Genomic DNA, 15,213 nt, shown 5'->3' on the forward strand with positions numbered 1-15,213 from the left:
GTAGTTCAAATGCAACTATATACAGTACAAAAAAAGGTTAAACATTTCATTTATGTATGAACATTATTGATTTGCCCCAAAATTATGTACCTATAATACTCAAAAATGCTGCATAGCTATCAGTAGCTCACTAAGTTTTGAGACTTGACCTAAATGCCCCCTGCTAAACAGACTGACCTAATTTTCTGCTTGACCTCATTTTAACAAGGTCATGTTTTACGCTCATACATCATTTCCCCTGAACTTCTTGGCTGACGTAAGTGGACTCACTGGTTCCAAAAATATTCCTGGCTTTGGCTTGTAATCATTGATGTTTACCATGTAGATTCAAAACTTTCAAGCAAACATCCTCAAAAATGCACTAATTAGATTTTGAACCAACTAAAAAAACAGCAGGGAAACCAACTCTAATGACAGCTACATGCTTCCCCGAATGAACTTTAACCCTGTAAAGCCTGACATATGAATTTGTTTTTTAAATAGAACAATTTATTGAAACTTTAGACAAAATATGCATTCATACATGTACAGGTACATATACTTTACAGTTCACTTTAGTAAAGATTTCACAGTAAAGCCCGGAACACACCAAGCCGACGGCGACGGACTAGTGGTGACGAAAGCAGACTGCGGGGTTGGCTCACATCGGCAGCGTCTGGGTCCAAAGTTGCCCTGACACACCAAACCGATGCTCGACAACTGACGGCCAAGTAGCATGTCTGTTCTGTGCCTGCGTAAGATGAAATGCCTTTCCTTGCCAGCAGGTGGCAGTAGCTGAACAGCAATCAGAATGATCAGATGGCCCGACTGACCGACAAGCGCTGACGCCGATTCAACTTGTCAAATCAGGTGAAAAAAAGCAGATGAGGACCAACTTCAGCCGACGGTGCGGAACACACTGAGATAACTTAGTCGTCGACGAACAAACACTGCCCGACGGCCGACTGTCAGCTTGGTGTGTTCCTGCCTTAAAGGTGCCCTAGATTAAAAAATTTTATTTACCTCGGCATAGTTAAATAACAAGAGTTCAGTACATGGAAATGACATACAGTGAGTCTCAAACTCCATTGTTTCCTCCTCCTTATATAAATCTTATTTGTTTAAAAGACCTCAGAAGAACAGGCGAATCTCAACATAACACCGACTGTTACGTAACAGTCGGGGTGTACGCCCCCAATATTTGCATATGCCAGCCCATGTTCCCAACATTATGAAAGGCATTAGACAAGGGCAGAACGTCTAGATATGCACAGCTGAATCATCAGACTAGGTAAGCAAGCAAGAACAACAACAGCGAAAAATGGCAGATGGAGCAATAATAACTGACATGATTCATGATAACATGATATTTTTTTGTGTTATTTGTAAATTGTCTTTCTAAATGTTTTGTTAGCATGTTGCTAATGTACTGTTAAATGAGGTTAAAGTTACCATCATTTCTTACTGTATTCACGGAGACAAGAGCCGTCGCTATTTTCTTTTTTAAACACTTGCAGTCTGTATAATTCATAAACACAACTTAATTCTTTATAAATCTCTCCAACAGTGTAGCATTAGCCCGTTAGCCAGGGAGCATAGCCTCAAACTCATTCAGAATCAATGTAAACATTAAAATAAACACTGTACTTACGCGATTAGACATGCTGCATGACGAACACTTTGTAAAGATCCATTTTGAGGGTTATATTAGCTGTTTGAACTTTTTTTATGTTGTTTAAGGCAAGCGCGAGCTCTTGGGGCGTGGAGCACCAGATTTAAAGGGCCACACACCCTGAATCGGCTCATTTCTAATTAATGCCCCAAAATAGGCAGTTAAAAAAATGAATTAAAAAAAATCTATGGGGTATTTTGAGCTGAAACTTCACAGACACATTCAGGGGACACCTTAGACTTATATTACATCTTTTAAAAAAAGTTCTAGGGCACCTTTAAAACGGCAAGTGTACCACAACCTGACTGGTTTTTATAATTGCACTAAACAGCTTTTTACTTGCTAAAAAAAGTATAACCTATCAATCAGATGACAGAAGACATGTGTACAACAGGTTTTGATAATTTAGAGGCATATAAAATATGATGCAATACGCTTTATAGGGTTAAATATTTTACTTACCGGGTCACAGACAGGGCTGTTATCGTTGGTGTCCATGACCATGACCTCTACGGCCGCCATGGAAACGTGGAGTCCGTCGGTCGCCGTGACATTGATGAGGTACCGTTCTTGTTCCTCACGGTCTAACGGTCGTTTAACGTACAGCTTCCACTCTCCCTGAACCAGGCCTAGAGCGAACACGCCACCCCTGTTCCCACCTACACACACAGAAGAGATTACACCGGACAGTTAATCTCTCAATAGTCTGTGACAATTTAAGTAGCAATAAAATCCACTACCAATTGTAACACAACACACGCTCACTTCCAGGATTATCTGCATGTCTTAATAACCTCCATTAGTCCTCTCAATGATGGCACGCTCATTAGTATGAATTGTAATAATCAGTTCTTTATATTCACATTTAAATTATCAGCACTGCCATCAATTACGTCTTCATAACAGCCTTCCTGATTTATCACACGGACTGCAGTCCTGCCTGGCTCATTAGGACAGGTCATCTTTTAAACCTCAAGCAGACAGAGGTGGAAAGAGAGAAAAAATGAGAACGAGAGACTGAGCGAGAGTTAAATTGAAACAACTCTATAATCAAAGCAGCCGCGTTGACAAGCATCCAATTACTGTACACTCATAGTACAAACACACGCTGCCTTATTCATCTAATAAAGAGTGTAATTTAACTCAGCTGGGGGCTGATAACACAGAACAGATTCTATCAGAGACGCGTCAACAAAGGCCTGGACGCCTTCCGACTTCATTTCTCTCATCCCACGCTCTCGCTCATTGGGCTGAAGGACTGTTTAGCATGACTTTGACAAACTGCTTGCTTTTTCTGTGCTTTATAAGCAATAGCTCGAAAACTTTTGCTATGTGTAATGCAATTTAATGCATATAATGTGGCAGTAAACACCTTTAAAATGTTGCAAAAGATTTATATTTCAAATAAACACTGTTCTTTTAAAATTTCTATTCATCAAATAATCCTGAAAAAAATTTACTAGTGGTTCTACTAAAATATTAAGGTGTTTTCAACATTGATAATAATAATAAATGTTTCTTGAGCATCAAATCATATTAGAATGATTCTGAAGGATCATGTGACACTGAAGACTGGAGTAATGATGCTGAAAATTCAGCTTTGATCACAGGAATAAATTACATTTTAAAATATATTCTAATAGAAATATAGTTATTTTAAATTGCAATATTTCACAATATTACTGTTTTTCTGTATTTTTGATCAAATAAATGCAGCCTGGCTGGGCATTAAAAAGACTTCTTTCAAAACCATTAAAATGACACCAAACTTTTAAATGGTAGTTTATAATATAATGCAATAATAGCGAGTCATTTTTAAGTGTTTAAAAATATTCTTAAGATACATTAAATGTTTGTTATTAATGAATAGATGCTTGGAGAAAAATAAAAGCACAAAAATAAGAAGAAAAAGCAAAAATATTATGTAAATAAATGGAATGTGAACAGAATGTAACTAGAATTGTACTGAATCGAACCACAAAAATAAGGCATGCATATAATAATTGGCATACACCACTTATAGATGGTCACATGACATAACTGAATGAAGGTGGTACTTTATCTGATCAGACAGTCTTTATGGCAGGTTTGAATGCATACAAATGCAGAAAATATTTCTCTCAAACAGCATATTTATTACTTCTTGTTAAGCAATTAAACTGAACTGATGTTTTTAAAGCCATTTAACGTCAGTTCTGGTCAATTAGTGTTTCTGAAGTGAACTTTCACCTTTACAAGACAGCAACATGAAGAGCTATTTAACAGCTGTTGAATCTTAGCTGATATTCGGCACTGCTGTTAAAAGGAGATATGCAGTTTGCTGGTCTAACACAGTTTAAGATATCCTTTATGAACCCTTAAACGACTTTCAGTGAAGAACCTCTAAATAAAAGTTCAAATGATCTAATTAACTACCATAGAGTAACTATTTACTGTTTAATTGCTCTGTGCTCTGTTGAACACAGCAGTAAAATACCCTGAGAGGTGAATTTACCCATAATGCTCTCGTTTCCTAAGTCGAGTAAAGATGTTCGGGTAGCTCAAATCTGTTTGTATATTTGTCTCTTTCTTTCCCTCTGGTGTGTATTATGATACGGTGTGCAGTTCTTTGAGCCAGTTTGTGCCGCTGGGCGGTGAGAAGTGTATTAGAGTCTGTTTGACCTTTGAGTTTGTCTTGAACTAGAGGATTTAAACGTTATGAAAGTGTGGACTTTAGGGAAGAAGACAGGCGAAGAGGGTCTGTGAGAGAGAGAAGGAAAGAGACCAATTCTCAGTAGAACACATGCCAGCTAAACAAGGGCTTGTGTCACAAAAGTTACTTTAGTTTGCATGCTGTGGGCTATGATTTAATTAAAGGGATAGTTCACTCAAATATAAAAATTCAAATGTGTATGACTTTCTGAAGTCATTGACATGACTTTCTGACTTTCATGACTTTCTATATATATATATATATATATATATATATATATATATATATATATATATATATATATATATATAAAACCCCTCCTGTTCGAACCGCCTGCTTCAAGTGGGACTTGAACCCTGGGGGAGGCTAAAGACCATGGTCTCTAGCATCAGCCACTAGAGAAACTCTTGAGATCAAGGGAGTGAGGTTTACACGCACAACTCTTACCAGCCTACATCCGTTACACAATATTACATAAATCTCACTCCCATCCGGGTCACGGCACCAATGTAACCCCTCCTGTGTGAACCGCCCTCTCTAAGTGGGACTCAAACCGGGGTCCGCAGGCATGGGAGGCGGGCACTCTAACAAGGAGTGTGTGTTTAGATAAATATATATTCTACATGTTTCTAAATATTACTTGTTATTTATTTTTTATTACTATTATATAACTATATATTTAGACACGAAAGAGAAGACAATATTCAGAAAACAATTCTTGGTGCAATGCAACCAACAATTAACAACTAAACAACTGCTAGTGTCACAATGTTTACTTTAGTTTCAATGCTGTGGGCTGCAATTTAGTTAAGAGTCAGAGCCTCTGTTTATGTGTTTGTTGTGTGATAAATCTTGTTAAAAATACTGCTCCTGCTGGTGGCAGCACAGTCTAAATCATGATCACAGCATAAAGGTTGAGCTTAATCGAAATTCTGTTCAGGCAAAGAAGTGTGTTTCTGTGTTTGTGTGTGTGTGTGTGTGCGTGTGTGTGAAAAAGCATGAATTATAGAACAAGGCAGCTCCCTAATTCAATGTTATGAGTTTTTGAGCGCCTAATTTACAAGTGTGTGCTGCTTAGGAGCATGTGCAAGGTGTATATGTGTGTGATTGTGTGTGCAATCTGTTTCTTGTCACCAAGCAAGGTGTTCTACACTGCCTGAATATAAAAGTATATTTAAAGCTGGCTGAGCTAGATACTGATAAGGAGGAGGTTTATATTTGCCCTTTTGAAAGACGCTATCCACCTAAACTACTGCTTTCGGAAATGTCAATGTATTATGTTTCGTGAAGTGAAGTGATGCACTTGCCTATCGCAAATCCGCACCAGTATAATTTGCATGCAGTTGCATGACAGCTTTAGTAAAATCCTTATAAAATGAGTGTGGTTTTACTCTCCAGCAAGAAGCAACTCTGCGTCCTCTCGCAAAATCCAGCGAGTAGCCCTAGAGCAAATAATCCATTATCAGGAAAGGATGAATGAGGTGTAATTACTGTGGACTTCTGACATTCCATAATAGCCTTGTTCTACGTTATGCTTACATGCAGAACAGGGCTTCAGAAAATCAGGCTATGTTTAGATTGAGAGCACACACTCTGAGTTATACTACATGGTAAAAAGTATTAGGGCACCAAAACTGTGTTTGTTGAACATTCTTCAAAACCTTGTGCATGAAAAGGCAGTATGTCTTCTCTCTATATTTCTTTATGGATGATTTCTTGTGTATGGGGCATTGTCAAGCTGGAACCGATGTTTGTCCAAGGAGACTGCATGGTTGTTACTTGATTTTATGCACATGTAAATGGGTGTAGATGAAATAGCCAAAAATAAATAAATAAATAAATACATACAATAAAAATCTGTCATCATTTACTCACCCTCATTGTCATTCCAAACCCATATGCATTTTTTTTTCTTCTGTGGAACTCAAAGACATTCTGAGAAATATTGAATGGTTTTTGTCCAGACAATGAAAGTCAATAGCATCCAAAACAACACTGATCCCCATTGACTTTCATTGTATGAACAAAAAAAACATTATTCAAAATATCTTCTGTTGTGTACCACAGAAGTCAGTCAGTCAAACAGGTGTTTTTGTGTGAACTATCCCTTAAATATCTTACTCAGTGTTGCTTCTCAAGAAAATGTATCTTGTTTCAAAGTTTTTTTGAAATATTTTAACTGGAAAACTTTTCTGCAGTGTAGAGGGTCATGCAGTGAACAATATTTTGCCAGCTCCAAAAAATTCATACCTGTAATATGATAGGTGACTTGTCGGTTTCCAGGTGAGCTGTCATTGTCCCTTGTGTTAAGTACTGCCACCACTTCACCAGGTGCATCACTCTCACGTACACTTCCAAAGTAGTGGGGCTGAAGAAACTGTGGTACATTGTCATTGGAGTCGCTCACTGCTATAGTTATAGTAGTTGAGGATGATTGGCTAGCGGGATCTCCAAGGTCAAATGCCCAGACTGTAAGACTGTGGGCTGGGCTCTGTTCATGGTCCAGCCCTTTCAGTGTTGATATCCAGCCAGAGCTGCTGTCAATTGTAAAATAGGCACCATGCTCTTCAATGTCCTCCCCGCCAGAGCCACCAAGCAACCCAGGTGGAGCAAGACTGTATGTCACCTGACCATTAGCTGCCCAATCAGGATCCAAAGCTCGCACTTGAAGAATCCTAGTTCCAGGAGAAAGACCCTCTGTGACTGACGTTTCATAGGTATCTGACTCAAACGCAGGTTTGTTATCATTGACATCTTGTACTTTGACCTCCACATCCACAGCCGAAACAGCATCCAACCGTCCCTGCTGCAACATTGCAATCACTTTAAAATGATAGGCCTGTGTCAGCTCTCGGTCCAGTGCTTTGTCTAGTTTGATCATGCCACTTTCTTTGTCTACCACAAACACTCCATCACTGTTACTCTCTGGAGTCTGTCCGATCACTGCTGAGAAGCTTACTGGTAAGGAAGAGTGGCTAGTCGAGGTGTGTAAATGCACCGCTCCCAGCAAGGAACCAATAGGCATGTCCTCTGGCACAGTAAAGGAGAATTGTGGTTGGCTGAAGGAAGGTATGTGGGCATCCGCGGACAAAACATGTATGTAGACTGACACAAGGGAATGTCTAACAGGTGCACCTCCATCAGAGGCTTTAACGAAAAAGGACAGTACAGACCCACGCAAAGAGGCAAAGTTGCCTTTGGTGACAACCCAGCCACTGTCCGGGTCGATATCCAGAAGTTCAGTAACCTGCAGACTGGCCTCACTGTACAGACTGTAGCTCACTTGTCCGTTGGCACCTTGATCTACATCCCAAGCTTGCACTTGCGTCACAAGGGTACCTGGTTCAACCTCAGATCGCACACTTGCATGGTACTCTGTGGCGCCAAACAGTGGAGTGTTGTCATTCTCATCTAGTACAGTGACCCGGACACTGCAATATCCAGATCGGCCACCTGCATCCACAGCCGCAATGGACAGCACCATCTCACTTCGTTCTTCCCGGTCCAGACGTTCAAGAGTTGTAATTTGTCCACTGCCATCAATACTGAACAAGTCTCGAGCAGTATCTGAGAGCAGCACATACCTCACATCCCCAAACGGTCCAGGATCAGCATCTTGCGCTCTGATCACGATGACCTTTGATCCTGTTGGAGCGTTCTCCCGCACATCGGCCTCATACATGCCCTGGGTGAACTGGGGGGCATGCAGATTAGCTCGCTCTACTCTAACATGCACTTGCGCCGTACTGGTGAAGACACTGTCTGAAACGCTCACGTTCAGGGTGATGGCAGAAGGCATGCGCTGCATGCGTCGCTGACCACTCAGGGTGAGGACACCGGAGGCGGCATCTAGCTCAAACAACATCTTTTCGTTCCCAGACACTAGGCCATACTGCAAGCGCTCTGCGTCTGAGCGGTCTGCGTCAGAGGCCTGTATACATGTAACAAAGTGCCCTTTGGGTGCCAACTCATTGATTGAGGCTTCATATAGAAGTTGGTTAAACACTGGAGCGTTGTCGTTGGTGTCTGTAACATCGACTGTGACCCACACTTCGCTGCTCAGTGGGGGAAAGCCATTATCTGTTGCCTTGACAAGAAACACATAACGTTGGATGGTCTCATGGTCCAGGGAGCGAGCGGTCAGAATTAAACCACTGCTGCTGTCAATGTGGAAGTGGTCAGTGCTGTTGGTATGGTCTGGAATGATTTGGTACCGTATAGCTGCATTTTTCTTGGAGTCATTGTCCGTTGCGAGCACCTGCAAGGCTGCAGTGCCAATCATGGCAGATTCTGAAATGACGGCTTTGTACAAAGGCTGCTCAAAGACTGGAGGGTTGTCATTGACATCCAAAACAGTAACTTCAACATCCACTTCTGCACGAGCACCTGTGAGGCAGTCTGTTGCTCTAACGATGAGTCTGTGGGCAGGGCTGGTCTCATAGTCAAGGGCAGCGATGACACTAATGACCCCTGTGTCAAATCCAATGGAGAAGAGCGTTCCAGGGTCACCGTGCTTGATTGTGTAAAGGACACTCTGGCCTTCAGGGCTGCTGGCATTTATTCCCAGAATTGGAGTCCATACTGGTACATCTTCGCTCACTTTTACAGAATAGAATGGTCGGTCGAATACTGGCATTGCTCTGTTTACCACTGTAACGGGAAAAGTGACTGAAGAGGACAGAGGTGGTGTTCCCATGTCACGGGCGAACACCAAAACCTGATATTCCACACTGGAGAGATCAGCCTCGAAAGCTCTTCGCAAGCGAAGCTCGCCGCTCACACGGTCCATCTCGAAATGTCCAAGTTCATCCTGTAGAAAGTAGCTGACCTCTCCATTTTGTCCTTTGTCCCGGTCTACTGCCGTCACTCGAAATATTGCTGTCCCAGGCTCTGCTTCTACTTGCACAGCAGCATAGTATGGCAATCCAACAAAAACCGGAGCATTGTCGTTAACATCGGTGACTTGAACTCGGACCAGCGCCCTTGCAACACGGAGACGATCTTCCTCACGGCCTGCTTGTACCAACAGCCCATATTCCTCCTTCTCTTCCCTGTCCAATGGGACTCCAACAGTTTCAATGGCACCAGAAGTTGGCCTGATGCGAAATTTCCCACCTGCATTCAGCAAAGTATAGCGCAGTGGTTCATTCAACTTGTTCCCTAGTGCTGTAACCACAGCAACTGTTGTTATATTGTCATTGTTTTCCTCAATGTTCGAATTATAGGCATTTTGAGTAAAAGCCAGCCCACTGTCCAGAGCCTCATGTACCAGGACAGTAACCAGAGCAGTGCTAGAGAAGCGTCCATCTGAAACACGGACGTTAAAGCGAAATCGTTCTTTGCTAAATGTACTGTTTCTCACAGTCAGCAGTCCAGTGCTTGGCTCAATGCTGAAATGTTCTAAGCTTCCATCTGTCAATGAGTAGGTGAGCTCTGATTGGCCATTACCATCGGGATCTGTAGCAAAAACTTGTAGGGCTTCTACACCTTCGTAAGTTGGGAGCAGAAGGACAGCTTCATAGGAATCCTGGGAAAATTTAGGAGGGCAGTCGTTAACATCTTGCACTTCAATAGTAACTTCTGCAGGCTGCTCAGCTGAGAGCTGAGGATGCCCACTATCTCGGACGTTAACATGGAAACGGAATGTAGGTGTGGTTTCATGGTCAAGCTGAGCAATTGTCCTTATGGATCCAGTCCCAGCATCTACTGCAAAGAAGCGCCTAGCAGATTCTTCCAAGATCTGGTACACTAACAGGGCATTATGGTTGCGGTCAGCGTCGGTTGCTCGTATGACCAGTGGTTGTCCATTGTCACTCTGCACAACACTGTTAAGCCCAGCGCCTTCACTGATACTTCCATGATAATGCAGCTGTTGGAACACCGGAGCATTGTCGTTTTGGTCGAGAACTGTAACTGTTATTGTAGCATTTGAGGCCTGTCCAGCCATGTTGCTTGCAGTGACTATTAGCACATAGGAGGAGACTGTCTCAAAGTCTAGTGATTTCTGTGTAGTGATCACCCCACTGTATTGGTTGATGCGGAAAGTCCTATGACCATTGCCATGGCGAATGTCGTAGGTAAGGGTGGACAGACTTAGAGCGGTTACTGTGATAACTGAAGTTCCTATGGCAACACCTTCTGATATTTCCGCCTGATATTCATTTTGGGGAAACTTGGGGCCAGCGTTATCGGACAAGGTGACTGCGATTCGGACGACAGCTGTTGACGATAATGCTGGAGAACCATTATCAGTTGCTTTGACAGACAAGACGTAGTGACCAATGTTTGACAGGTCCAGCTCCCGAGCCAATGAGATGATGCCTAAAACAGGATCAATCCGGAATGTGTTCCCTGTATTCCCTAAATTGAAAGAGAGAGAAAAAAAAGAGTGTAAGAAAAATAAGATCTTACAAATATACTGATATTAAAATTATGGAAAATATGTTCATATCTTCATATTCTTGAGCACATGTTCTTCAGAACATGAGACAAATTAACGAGACGAGTTAAGTGTGTCCATTCAGTGAAGTGTGTCCAGACTAGTGTATGTGAGCATGTGCGTACCTGAGTCAACACTGTAACTGATTTGTGCATTCTGACCCTTGTCCTTATCGAGTGCAGTCACAGTGAGAACAGCTGATCCCAGTGCAGCTGATTCATACACCTGTCCATCATACATCACCATGGTGAAAAGAGGGGCATGATCATTCACATCCTCTACACCGATCAGGACACGAGCAAGGCTACGTCTGTATGGGAACTCTTGATCTTTCACCTAGTATGGAAAAAAAGAAGAAGAAAGCAAGAATGATGGAGAGAAATAAAGAGAGAGGGAGGTTAGAAACAAAAACGATTTCCCTGTCTAAGATAGATAGCAATATCCAACACAAACAAAGAGCAACACACACACACACACACACACACACACACAAAAAAAAACAAACTCAAACTCGCTCACTGCCAGACGGAGTGGATAACATCTCTCTCCGGATTATAATAACAAATTTCATCTGTTTGCAGGCAGCAGGAATATCCATGTGCTTATTAGATATGACACTCACTGTCTCTCAGCCTCGTCAGGGGAGTGTGAAAACAAGGAGTGATACAGATCAGATCAATAATTAGATCACAGTGGAGAAACGACACAGGTGCAGACGACATTAAACTAGTGACGGCTGCCAAAGCACAAGGAGCAATCTCCTGTTCCTGTCATACCAGCACTCAAGCATGGAGAGCGTGAAAGAGAGAGGAGGGAGGCAAATCTGCGGGAATACACTACAAACACTAATCAAATACCTCTCTTGTTTTATCTATCTATTGAGAGTTACGTTGTTCTCTCAAATAAAATAAAATAATAAAATAAATCAAATCAAATAAAATGTTTATTTGGTAAAAAAATAATAAAATAAATTTAAAATAAATTTAAATAAATAAATTTAAAAAATAATATGTAGACATGGTGTGATATCTATTTATCAATGAGGCTGCTTACAGGTCTAAGTCTTTATACTTTTGAAAATGGATTAATTAAAGAAAGTAAAGTACTTTAAAAATAAAATAAAATAAAATAATAAAAACAAAACAAACAAACAAACAATAAAATAAAATATTAAAACAAAATAAATAAAAACAAAACAAAACAAAACAATAAAATAAAATAAAATAAAATAAAATAAAATAAAATAAAATAAAATAAAATAAAATAAAATAAAATAAAATAAAATAAAATAAAATAAAATAAAATAAAATAAAATAAAACAAAATAGTGGTTGCCAGGACATTGCTATGCATTTCTGGTTGGTTTTAAGGGCCATTTACAGGACACAGTTTTCAACTAAATACAGAAAACTTTTTCTGCGTTTCAGGCATTCATTTACAGGACAATTTAAGATTTATGTTCATATATATGTTTAGCATTTTTGCGGATCCATGTGAACAGGGATTTTTTGACAACGTTGACGTCTTACACTTAATGCATTAATGTGTTTTAATGTGGTTGCACATTAATGTCACCATAACTTTTATGCAGTATTTTCAAAATATCTATGTGATTATTAAGAAAGCTTTGTCTGAATTACCATGATGGTGAGGATGTGCTGTGTTCGGCTCTCGTGGTCCAGTCTGCGAGCCGTGTAGATGATTCCGCTGTTAGGGTCGATGCGGAAGAGGCGCATACTGCTGGGGTCAACGCTGCTCTGAAGGCTAAATGTCAAACGGTGACGCTCGTCACGGTCAGATGCCAACACTTGAACCACCTCCGTATCCGGGGGTGTGTCCTCTGTGATTGTGATGTCATAGGTGGGCTGGGAAAAAACAGGCGGGTTGTCGTTGTTGTCCAAAACAGTAATGTGGACCTGTAAAAAAAATTAAAAAAAACACAGCAAGACAACATAAAATAGAGTGCAACAAAGACCACACCCTTCAGCGACAATGATTTCAGAAGTATTTTTTCATTAATTTTCTCATAGTGATTTTATAAAAGAGTTATAAGGCATGAACCAAGCCAACCAGCTGAGGTGAATCACAACATGGTAACACTTTATTTTAGGGTCTCTTAACAAGTTGCTTATTAGCATGCATATTACTAGAATATTGGCTATTTATTATTACTTATAAAGCACATTATTAATGACTTATTCTACATGACCATATTCTACATTCTTAATTCTACCCAATACCTAAACTTAACTACCTTAATAACTATTAATAAGCAGTAAATTAGGAGTTTATTGAGGGAAAAGTCGTAGTTAATAGTGAATATGTGTTCCCTATACTAAAGTGTTTCCCACAACATTACAAACTTTGATGTGAAGGAATTTTTTTTTTTAACTTAACGGCATTAGTGCGCGAAGTACTGCGAGCAGCATAATTAATTTACAAATGTTCATTTCATGTATAAAAACAATATATTTTCAGTGTATAAGCAAAATATACATATATATACAAAAATTTCCATATTTTGAGAGCGTAGCGAGATTCACTCAATTACATAATTCGCAGTGCTTCAAGGGAGTGGGCGGAGCTAATGAGATCTTTTGGAGCATGTTGCTATTTTCCACTCTCTGCTTGGTGTAATTTTCTATACAGCATCATGGGTAATGTAGTTTTCCATCAGAAATTCCACTCGTTTATTTTAAAAATAAGCTGAAATAATGAGGGCTGACAACTTCAGCAGAAGCAAATACCATTGTTTAACAACCCTGTAGCTCACAGTAGTTCTCTCTTTAAATATTAATATGTTATTGTTCAAAATTAATTTCCATATGGACAAAATGAATGTTTTTATTTCGGAACCCGACTGTTGCACTGAAACTATTAAAAAATAGATAAAATAAACTATAAATATATTATATGAAAAACTTAAAAGAAAGTTAGAAATGTTGCCTTGGCAACTCACTGAAATAAGATAAGTTGAAATATTAAAATGACTAAAAACTAAAGTGAATAAAAATAAAGGTAATTACAAATATAAAAATAAAGAAACAATTACATTAAATGAAAACTGAAAATATAAAAAATAAAAGTTCATTAAAAATATGAATATTTACTACAATAGTATAGCATTAAAAAAATGCTATACTATTAAAAAAAAATAAAAAAATCCTTGTCACATTGTGCGAGTTTGACCACACGTAAGCAACAAAGTGAACACACCATGAGTGTACGCACAAATCGAAGTTGAATGCTGAATGCTGAAATTCAAACAAATTGGCTGACGCAAGTTCTCAGTTGTCGCTAACTTGTATTAATAGCCACAGCAGTCGTCAGAGCACGCAGGCAGTGTGAGCACACACAATTGTGTGTGTCTGTGATCGAACTGCGTTAGCTGATCTAATTATAAAGTAATAACAGACGTGTACTTCCGTCTCACACTCGCCCTTGCAGAGACACGCTGAGATCCATCTGTGTGTGTGTCGCAGACCGAGAATGAATGTATATTTGTGTATGAAAGTGAGCAAGAGATGATGCTTTCAAAATAGAGAACAAGTCTTAGAGAAGAATACAATCACTTTCATAATTTCTTTTCCATTTGTCCCCCTCTGACCCTCTCTTTGTTCACGTGTATGTGTGTAGTTTTTTGTATTTTTAAATGAGTGCATTTGCATGTAACAGAGAGTGTGTGTCCTCAAAGTGTTGTTTAATATGCAGTTGACTGAATTTAAATGAGTTGTCTTTTGTGTTTGCGTTCTTGTGCATGAGTGTGTATATGTTAATTTACTTTGTATATATAGTGATTGAATAAACTGAATAAATGTGACAGCGCTTCCTGTCTCCCCCCGCACCCCAAACACTGCGGCAACTTCTACTCCGCAAGATAAACAGATCAATCATTAATTTTTCCTCACTCTCCCACATTTTTTTCCTTTCAGGATGGATCGTGTCCTTTACACTCTGACCTTCATGGACATATTAAACTGCAAAGACTTGTATCCATGGCAACGAAGCTATCAATCCGATGGGACCTTGACATCAGGGATAGGCAATCTGAATGATGACAGAAGCTATCAATCAAACCCTCACCATCAAACTTCAGCATCAATCATCGACTAAACAGCTGCTGTCAAGCAGACAAACACTGTAAGTCTGTTTTAGAACCTAGTGAGCTGCTTCCCTGGACATCAAAAGTGCCTAAAAGACAGCAAAAATTGCTCCAAAAGATATAGGAAGAAACATTATGCTGTCTTTTAAGATTGTGCCAGGCCAAATTCTAATCACAAGCTCAAAATGACATATGAGTGTTGAGAAATGCTGATTCTAAATATTAATATATTAATAATAATAATAAATATAAATAAAGTATTAATTAACACAATATGAATACAAAATATTGGCATATTGTATTACCATTGTACATTAACATTAGTTAACT

General features: G+C 39.6%; 1 protein-coding gene across 1 annotated transcript in view; it reads right to left on the reverse strand.

The window, feature by feature from the left end:
• fat3a (FAT atypical cadherin 3a) overlaps positions 1–15,213 on the reverse strand; it is a 214,329-nt gene that overhangs the window by 48,383 nt on the left and 150,733 nt on the right. Inside the window, 4 exon segments of the mRNA XM_048159676.1 lie at positions 2,114–2,310; positions 6,594–10,703; positions 10,908–11,118; positions 12,422–12,697. Coding sequence (XP_048015633.1) covers positions 2,114–2,310; positions 6,594–10,703; positions 10,908–11,118; positions 12,422–12,697 — 4,794 coding nt within the window.

Source organism: Megalobrama amblycephala, linkage group LG16 (genome assembly GCF_018812025.1).
Source record: "Megalobrama amblycephala isolate DHTTF-2021 linkage group LG16, ASM1881202v1, whole genome shotgun sequence".
NCBI classification, from domain to species: Eukaryota; Metazoa; Chordata; class Actinopteri; order Cypriniformes; family Xenocyprididae; genus Megalobrama; species Megalobrama amblycephala.